Raw genomic sequence first — 10,562 nt, 5'->3', positions numbered from 1 at the left:
TATTTATCATGATTTTGTACCAATTTAGTATTATTATTTTGCTTAAGGTGGATATTATTTTTTAAAAAAATATTCCTTTATAAAAAAAGGAATAACACATACTTCTTATCATGATTTTGTACCTACTTTTATTATTATTATATTATTTAAGGTGGATATTATTTTAAAAAATATTCCTTTATAAAAATAGGAATAACATATACTTATTTATCATGATTTTGTACTTTTTTTATTATGATTTTATACCTATTTTTTATTGTTACTTTCCATTTTCAACTCACTGTTCGAAAACATATCTTTAAACAAATGAATTGATTGTGAATTTAAGTTCAAATGTTTGAAATGAATACAACCAAAAAGTTAAATATATATATTTTTAATATAGTTGGCCTAATTAAATGTAAAAATGAAAACCTATTAAATGTTTTAAATGGTCAAATTAAAATTTTATTTTGAGTGTAATTTTTTTTTAATATAGTTGACCTAATATATACTTACATAGTCTATGATAAATATCAAATTGCATTGACTAAACTATACTAAACATTGTGGAATTTTTATGTTATATGCGTGGAAACATTATTAATGGGCCAAATGAGATAGAATATGACTTCAACACATTAATCAATGGATTATGTGATGCATTATCCATAAATAAAGATGATGGGGTAGAGGTAATATTTATATATGGTAGTTATGTAGCGGGATCTACTTTCTACATCCCTATCTCATTACGAAGTGAAGCTGATGTACGGTTCATGATGAGCAATGCTCCATACCCTCCCGATAGAGTTGAGCTGTATATATCCCAACCTAGTATCCCAAGTCCAACCTCAACAAGAGAAGAAGTTGAAACTACTGTTGAGTTGGAAAGTCATAATGTGGAGGATGAGCATTGTGATTCAACTATTGCCACAAACGACGAATAAGTTGAAATAGACGATGATGATATCGATCTAGATCAACTATCTGGTGAATTTTATGCTGTTTATGAAGTCTCTAAAACTTTTACTGAGATAGACCTGAACGACATGAACATTGTACCTGATTCGACAATGGAGGAAGACAGTAATATAGGGTCTGATTCATTGCTTAAGGGGATGATATTCAATTTGAAATTGGATTTAGAAAATGCAGTGAAAAGCTATTCAATCATTCAACATCAAAATTTTGAAGTTATTGAGTCAAAGAAAGCAGTATGGAATGTTAGGTGTAAAAGATATGACAATGGTTGCACGCGGAAACTTCGCACTGTCTACCGTAAAAAACACGATAAATTTAAAATTACCCAGTATAATGACCCTTATTCCTATGTGTATGCAAGACTGATTCAGGATCACAATCAATTGGACTCAAATTTAATTGCGTCTAAGGTAAGCAACATAGTTAAAAAAAAATTGTTTGTTGATGTCAAAACATTACAAGATATTATCTTGAAAAAACATAGCTATTCCATTAGTTACTGGAAAGTGTGGAACGAAAGAAGAAAATAAATTGCTAAGATATTTGAAGATTGGATCGAATGGTACAATTTTCTGTCTAGATGGATGAATATCTTACAAATCACAAAACCTAGTATAGTTATCCATTTGAGGCTAAATGAGGTAGATTGTGATGATAGAATTGTCATGTTCAATAGCGTGTTTTGGTCATTTGACCAGTTATTGAGGGTTTCAAGCATTGCAGACCGCAAAATCAAATTGATGGAACCCATTTATATAGAAAGTATGAAGGACCATTATTGATAGCTACCTCAGTCGATGCAAATGGTCACGCCTATCCAATTTCATATACTATTGTACCGAAGGAAAATGTTGATTCATGGGGCCGGTTTTTGAGAAATTTATGGGATCATATGGTGTATGGAATAGAGGGAATGTGTCTAATTTCAGATAGATACAAAGACATTATATCTATCATCAGAAACCCTAACAACGGCTGGGTAGGAGTACACCACAGATTTTGCTTACGACATCTGGCAAGTAATTTTAACGACAATTATAAAAATAGTCTATTGAAGTGCTCGGTGTATAGTGTAGGATCAAAATTTCAAGTTGGAAAGTTTAATGACTGTATGACCGAACTTCAAATAGCAAACCCTAATTGCTTACGATATTTTTCTTCTATAGATACTAAGCGGTGGACACAATCACATGATAGTGGTCATCGTTATGGATAGCTAACCATAAATGTGGTCAAAAATACAAATGTTGTTCTGAAAGGAGCCATAAAACTACTCATTACTACACTAGTCCAACCAACATTCTATCGAACTATTGCTTATTTCGTTGCTCGTCGTGTAGAAATAAAGACTTCTCTTGAATCTGGAGAGTGTTTCACAAGGTAAATTATTCACATCTTAGTTATCCCACGTTTTTATACTAACTATAAAGATATTCTAAGTAATTGTCGTATTTTTCGTAGGTATGCGTTAAAGAAAATAACTCATTAGGAACAATGTGCAACTAAACATTCCGTTCACATGTTTGACCATCGAACATGGTTGTATGACGTCACCACCTCAATCAACCTAATAATACTGAAGGGTGGAACCATACACCGAATAAAATTAAGTGAAAGAACATACAAATGCAAGAAGTGGTAGAGTTATGGAATCCATTGTTCTCAAGCTATGGCTGCATGTAAGACCATTGGGATAGATTACTTTTATTACATTGAAGACTGTTACAAAATTTCCACTTATCTAGTCTGTTATTCACCCCAATTTGAGCCCATCCTCGATAAAAAAATATTGGCCTAATCACTTCCCCACTATTTATCTGGATGAATCAGGAGTTAGAAAAGTTGGCAGACCGAGAACTTCTCGAATGCAAAATGATTTGGATTGGAGGGAACGTTACAAGGCACATTGCATAATTTGTAGATAAGAAGGGCATAATAGATGAAATTGTCCCAATCGAGCTCGTGATGTGACTTAGTTATTGGATTTTAATTGTCTTTATTGATTGTAACTTTTTTTACTTATTTATTTATTGACTCGTTCTTGTAACTTTTTTTGTAATTGTAACAACGAAGGGTGTATTCTTTATTGATTGTAATTGTATTTATTGATTGTAATCACATTGATTTTTAGTAAATATTTAAGTCAAATTTAGTATTGTTTTTACGGGATCAGATGGACGAGGATATTACTACAGAGCCATATAACGACACGGTTTTGTACTTACAACGCACCATAGATTCAAAGTTGTTTGGGAAGACGAGCATATAGATGCTATGCATTGTCGGTGAAGAGAGGCTGTTATTTAAAGGCAGGAAGACCTAAACCCTCATAGATTGAATTATCTACAAGCTGCAGGATTCCATGGAGTCTCTTGTATCAAATTTATACAACTAGACTGGCATCTGATAACAACATTAGTGGAACGACAGCGACAGAAGACACACACTTCCCACATGTTGCATGGAGAGTATATAATTATACTATAAGATGTAGCTATCCAATTTGGACTCCCAATTAATGGAAAACCATTGATTGGGTCATTAAATTATGATTAGGAACAACTTTGTGTCGTACTTTTAGGTGTAACAACAAATGACGTCGTTCTTAAGAGAGGTCGTCTTAGCCTGTCATGGTTAGTTGATCAATTCAACAACTTTACTCATCTACCAAATAATGAAACTTTAACGATATGCTCGAGCATACATTCTCACATTGATTGAAGGATTGGTATTTCCTGACAAATCCAACAACAGAGTGCACCTAATGTATCTTTATCTCTTGGTAGATTTTGGTGTTGGTAGGACGTACAGTTGAGGGGTTGGATGTCTTACATGGTTATATAGGCAACTATGCAGGGGTGCAGTTATAGATGGCAAAGACATTGCAGGCTCACTTCTATTGCTGCAGATTTGGGCATGGGATCGATTTCCCCTTTTAGCGCCTCGATGACTCCATCAATATGAGAACAACTTGGGTGAAAGACCACTTGCAGTACGGTAAGCATTTTTATCTCATTATTATTGTGTTCAATATGAAATATTAATAGCTAAAATTCAACTTGTGATTGTTGTAGATGGAATGACGACTATTATATAATTAGAGCATCAACGCATGTTCTATTGCAATATAGATACATATTGGATACGTATATGACTAGTAAGATAATATTATATTTATTCATATATTATATATTGATAATGTTTCAATCTTCTGGTTCATTCATATTTTGACACCTATGCATGCAGATTATTTGGGAATCATACAATCATCTCATCCAACTATTGCTACCATATTGTCTCAATGGTAATGAGATATGGACATCCAGATGTCCACTCATATGCTTTTTTGTTGTGAAGTGGCATCACTCAGATCGTGCGATATGTCAATTTGGGATGTTGCAACAAATTCCTTAATCTTGCAATACAGACGCCCGATTTCTGCGAGACTGGATTGCATATTTTACTCCTTAAATTTCAATTTGGGAAAATCATCAAAGTTTGGTTGTTAATGGTCCTCCTATTAATAACGGTGTAGATACTAGGCCTGGATATATTGAATGGTATTTCATTGTGAGCAGGCAATATATAATGAAAGCAGGAGCATCATATCACTTGTTGGGTTTATTGTTTACTAGGATTGTTTAATTTTATTGCTTAATCGCATAAAAAATAAATTTTAAAGTCATTAACTTGTTATTCATTTATTTTTCAGGCCGGTTTACCAAATATGACATTATCTGGTCTAAGGGCCTTGCGTAGAATCACCTCTATATATGAGTATGATATTTCCATGGTGATGTTCCAATAGAAAAACAAGGTGATCCAGCAAGATATCAGGATGTTCCTATTTGATCAATGTTCAGACTAAGTATCCAACAAACCCACTCGATCACTTTACATATACTTCCATGATGTCCTCTCCCTCAACATTTGAATTCTTTCCAACAATCCTTAGTACGCTAAGTATGGAAGAAGGACAAACTTCACATGTCTATCCAGATGTCCATGACCAGTACGTGACATACAGACATCGTGGTGAGGGTATACACCTTACAGAGGAAGGCCAATCATCAAGTGTAAGAGGTCGTGGCGATCGTGGACAATATGTAACTCAACATGATCGATCTAGGCGTAATAGAATATCTTCTTCTGGTCATGAATAAAGAAAATTGTACATATAATCAAATTTATTAATCAAATTCAAACAAGAAAATGCACTTGCAGTCTACAATACATTCTAAAGAACCTTGAATATTATTTATAATAGTTAGAAGTTAAGATCTATATTTTTGCATAAGTTTCTAACAACTTTAAACAAAAACAATGATTTGGAATTAAACTAATTGAATACTATAAAAATTAATATTGAGTATATCAAATCAATCATAGAAATTTCTTAATCTCAAAGTAATATTATTGTTTATACTATTAAAAAGTTAGTAATATTACTTTTAAAATAAAAAACGAGATTAGTAAGATGGTTGATTTTAGGCCACAGTAATTTGGAATTAAACAACTTGAATATTATTAAAATTAATATTTAATATATCAAATTAATCATAGAAATTTTTTAATCAAAATAACATTATTGTTTATATTGTTAAAAAGTTAGTAATATTATTATCACTATAAAAAAAAAGTAATGAGATGGTTTATTTTAGGGTTGTTAAAAGAATAAAAATAATAAAAAATTAAAAAATTAAAAAAATACATTTTTTTTACCGAAATTGAATGCGTCTCTTCAACTTTTTCTTTTTTTTTTTTTTAATTATTATTCATATGAATACGTTTCTTCAAGAGATGCATTCACAATTTTTTTATTAATGAATGCGTCTCTTCAAGAGACACATTCAAGACGATAAAAAAAAGAATAAAATATTCTCGAATGGGTCTCTTTTCCCTAAATAATTTCAAAACTCCCCTTTTACCTAATTAAAATAAAAAAAAAAAAAAAAACAACCCTACAAATCTAATCAACCCAACATCATCGGATTTTGTCAATTTATGTCTTCAATTTTAATTTAGGATACACGTCAACCTTTATTTAGTCCTAAATTTGATGATTTGTAAGTTCGTCATTAACTTGATAAATGACACGACAATTTGTTATTGATCCAAAATTTATCATTCACAAACATTTTTATGTTTTCAATGTATATACATTTTGAATATGCTACACCAAACACATTTAAAACATAAAATATAACTCTATTTTTATTGAGTCTTTTATTTTGAAATTTTTGTTTTCAAAATGCCTACCAAACAACCCTAAAAATTCATTTCATATCGAAGGCTTAAATTTCATCTCCATATCAATCAATAAAAGTGTCCCACAATTTTGCTAGTTGGGCCTTGTCCAAGGAAGAGTGTTGAGAGTGGGATATAAAATATCATCACTACAAGAAACATATAAACTAAAAGCCCCTCTTTTCATTACTATTATATTTGTAACTTTAAAGTCACTACATAAACAATAAGAAAGCAAAACTAAAAAACAATACACAAAAAAAGGGGAGGGAAAAAAAAAAAAAGGAAGCCTAGAGGAGATTTTGTTTCATTTCTAGGCTGACATGATGGATTTCTATATTCTCTTATTTAGGGGCCCTTTCTTTCTTCTTCTCTTTTCCTCTCTTATGAAAAGCTATCAAACTTGGTTGAGCTTGCAGGCTGCAGCTCCATATCCATATATGAACCTCGCTGTTCCTTCCGTGTACACGTGCGTCTCGTTGTCGAGTCTGCAAAGTTTCTTGCCAATCTTAACATCTCCCAAATCTTGAAATAAATCAGAAGGAAAACAAAACAAAAATGTGTACTTACGACTTCCGAACTGCTTTGCTTAATATAGAGGCAGATGAGAATGTTTTTCCATCGAAGTACTTGTTTTCCCCTGTGATTCTTTGTTTGATTCTCTGGTCCAAATCATCAGCATTCAAAACAAAAGGGGTGTCTGAGGCCTGCAAGTTTCAAGAAAAAAATCTTGCTTAAAACACATTCCAAAGAAATGATAGAAAAAGAAAACTAGAGCCCCATTTCAAAGTTTATCAGTTTGGAACTGATATTGTTTCGTTTTAATGAAATACTCGTCATCGGATCATTGTTTTCCCTACTTTGATTCTCATGGACGAACCAAGCATTTCTCAGTAATGAATAGTGTTCTAAGCGTACACAAGCGCGACTAGTTTTGAATGCAACCTTGAAAAATTATTTGGTTTAAAATGACCCAAATTGCCTTTAGAATATCTTTCATCTCATCTTTTGCAATATTGAAAGATTTGGCCTTGATTTTCAGCCCAAAAGCATGAAAAAAAAAGTATGATTTTTCTTACCATAACCCAACCCCAAGTATCAGCAAAGGAAGGAATATGGGCAGAATAAGGCACCACATCTGCAGATTAGAAAGAAAAAAAGGAAAAAAATCACTTAAAAAAGCTTAGGCCTAAAACCAACAACAATAATATAGCCTCAAGTTTTGCTCTCACATTTAAAAACTTGCTTTAGAGTATTGTAGATGCAAGAAAACACTTCAGTATGGCTGAAAATTCCAGCTGGACCAGCCTGCACAGATATTAACAAGTTGAGTTCCTAATCTAATATATATTCACAAACTTCTTTCATTTTCATATCTCACACATACCTGAGTGATAAATATACCATCTTGTTTCAATCTAGGCTTCACAGTATACTCATAGAAAGATTTAGTATAGAGTTTATAACAAGGACCACCCTCAATTGGGTCTGCAAGATCACCCACAATCACGTCGTATAGCTCAGTTCGGTTCTCAAGCTCAGCTCTGCAACATAAACCCACCAGAACTTATAGCAACTATAACGTAAGAAGAATCGTAAAATGCAATAATTGAAATCGAACCTGGCATCGTTAATGATAAGTTCAAGCCTTGGATCACAGAAAGCTTCTTTGTTTACTATCAAGTATGACTTGCAGAAATCGACAACTTCCTGTTCATTTGGTTAATAATCCATCATTATTGTTTTAGAGAGCTTTTTTTGTATTGATTAATGGCTTAAAAAAGAAGAAAACGAAACAAAAAGAAATTTAACCTCATCGATGTCGCACATTACAACTTTCTCCACAGTCTTGTGTCTAAGTAGCTCTCTTGCTGTGGAGCCTTCACCTCCTCCCATGATAAAGATGGTCTTTGGACTGGGTTAAAAACATCACAATATAGGAAGATATTAGAATTTTATACTTGAGATTCTTTAGAGAGAATTAAACTATTAGAAACTGTAAGTACTTGGGATGATGGAGAAGTGCAGGGTGAACAAGGCATTCATGGTATATGAATTCATCAGTTTCTGCACTTTGAAGCTTTCCATCGATGACCAGCGCTTTCCCGAACGGCTTCGTGTCGAGTAACGCGATGTCTTGATACTGAGAAGCTCCAGTATGAAGTATGCTACAAGATTACCAAATAAAAAGTTCATTACAAAGTAGGTAGATTTTTGTGTGACAAGTAGTGAAGAACAATCCCTAAACTAAAACTACTTTTTTGTGTTTTAAGGTTTCTTGTCTGGCTTTTCCAAGACCAAACCATTATTTTATTGAGTTTGATTTGAAGTGGGAGAGAAAAAGTGTGTTACTTTTTGAAAGATCTCAACCCTATTTCAACTTGATGGACCTTCATTAAGCCTAGAGCAAAACAACCACAGTAAAAGATCCAACAGACAGCTTAGAACATTGAGAGTATAGTTTAATGAGTTTGTCTCGAGAACTCCACTTAAAATAATCCAAAATATAAGGTTTATTCGATAACTATTTGGTTTTTCATTTTTAGTACTACCCAAATAAGTTTATATATGTTTTGTTATTCACTTTCTATTAACAGAGAAATTGAAAGTAAACAAACATAAATATCAAAAACAGAAAACTAAAAACGAAATACGGTTAAAAAACTTTGATATAAAATGTAAGAAAACAAGTACCTATTGAGAGCAAAGGACCATCTTAAATTCTCTTCAATTTCTTCCTCATACCAACAGCTCTTTCGATAGCCATTTAAGGAATGGCCCTTCTCAATAAGTTCATTACCATTGTTAACCAAATTAGCAGAGGAAACATCAGCCATTGTTGGTGCAGAGAGAAGAAACTGAGAGGAAAGAAAAAGAAACAGAGAAGGATAGAAAGATTTGATGGAGAAGAAAGGAGGGAAGAAGGGGTATTTAAGGAAGAAGGAAGCAAGGGAAAATGTGAAGAGAAGTATGATTTTGATTTGGAAATTAGAAAAAGAGAACAGAGAGAGGGAGTTGAGAAAATTAATGACATTGGAAAATGGCTTGCCTGTAGTCGTTGTTGTAAAGTATGCTTCAAAAAATAAGGGGAAAAAAATCGTTTTGGATTTTCGTAATGTTTCATAGAACCAACGTTTGAGATTTTGTAAGGATGATTTGGTCGCGTGGTTTCAATTGCTGTCTTTTCTTCCCTTTCTTCCTTCTATCCAATCTAATAAATGACAATCATTACACGCTTCTTGTGCATGTGATATCAAGAGATTTTAGGGACAAACAACCATCCATTTTTTTTTTATTATCTACTTTTTATCAATAATTTAAAAAATAAAGTCAAAATTTGAAAATTAAAAAAATAATTTTTATTTTAAGAATTTGATTAAAAATTCAATTATTATACTTAAAAAATATGTAAATCATTATAAGATATGAGAAGAAAATAGACCTAGTTTTTAGAAACTAAAAACAAAAATCAAAATGGGGCCTTAGGGATTGATTCGCGCAGTAAGTTGAGTTCATATATCTAGAGGTCATATGAATGTGAGTTCATATGTCTGCATTTTAGATGTTCAGGGTGCCGAGTTCATATATTAGGGGTATTTAGTGTATTTTTTTTTATTATTTCTGTTAGGAAATTTTTTATTCAGTAATTCTACATTTATTCTTTTAATAAACTATGGATTGCATTTTATTTTATTGTTTTTTAAGCACACGTGTATTGTTGGAAGTTTTGGAAAATGTCTGACTTTTTTTTTAAAAAAAAAATTAAACAATCATTTTACAAATTTGTGCATGTGACGTTTCTAGTTCAGTCATTTTTATTTTAACACTATTCATAAAAACTTTTTAAAATAAAAGCACTTATATGCCTAACAATTTTTTTTTTTTTTTTTGGTGTAAAAAATGATTCTACATACATGTTTTTTTTTTTTTTTTTTTTAATTCTTACATGATAAAAGTGATTTTATTAATGTTAAATTACTATAAATAATGACTATAAAATACCATAAACTAATAAAAAAAACTGGGTGAAACTTATTACTTTTGTGTCAACAAAACAAAGCTTTTTTATTGACAATTTTGTGCGTAAACTTAAATATAAATATTTATTGATGTTTTATATGTATTTTTAAACCAATAGTTATTTTTAAGCTTTAAATTAAGGTTTTATATCATAATGTCAACAAAAAATTCATATGTCAACAATTTCAAATTTGTGGTAGTCATAATTTAAAATAATGTTCGTTGGAATTGGAGTGGCCGCTATCGAAGGCCATCAGAGCTGGCCGTCAATAGTGGTGGTTGGATGTTGCCAGAATTGAGCAACAAGGCATCGTGGTGATGAAGGTTGAGTG

The 10,562-nt window shown here is 31.8% G+C and overlaps 1 protein-coding gene across 1 annotated transcript; it reads right to left on the bottom strand.

The window, feature by feature from the left end:
• Positions 1 to 6,371: 6,371 nt before the first annotated feature.
• Positions 6,372 to 9,182, bottom strand: LOC120071854 (thermospermine synthase ACAULIS5-like). Its single transcript, XM_039024258.1, has 9 exons — positions 8,905 to 9,182; positions 8,217 to 8,378; positions 8,023 to 8,125; positions 7,832 to 7,920; positions 7,598 to 7,754; positions 7,443 to 7,518; positions 7,290 to 7,348; positions 6,781 to 6,917; positions 6,372 to 6,698 (listed from the first exon to the last, which is right to left on the bottom strand). Exons 1-9 carry the CDS (start codon positions 9,045 to 9,047, stop codon positions 6,608 to 6,610), a joined length of 1,017 nt encoding a protein of 338 aa, XP_038880186.1. The 5' UTR covers positions 9,048 to 9,182; the 3' UTR covers positions 6,372 to 6,607.
• Between the last annotated feature and the right edge of the window lie 1,380 nt (positions 9,183 to 10,562).

The sequence above is a fragment of the Benincasa hispida genome, chromosome 1 (assembly GCF_009727055.1).
Source record: "Benincasa hispida cultivar B227 chromosome 1, ASM972705v1, whole genome shotgun sequence".
NCBI classification, from domain to species: Eukaryota; Viridiplantae; Streptophyta; class Magnoliopsida; order Cucurbitales; family Cucurbitaceae; genus Benincasa; species Benincasa hispida.
Note: the sequence above shows the minus strand (reverse complement) of the source record. Positions and strands in the feature narration are given on the sequence as shown.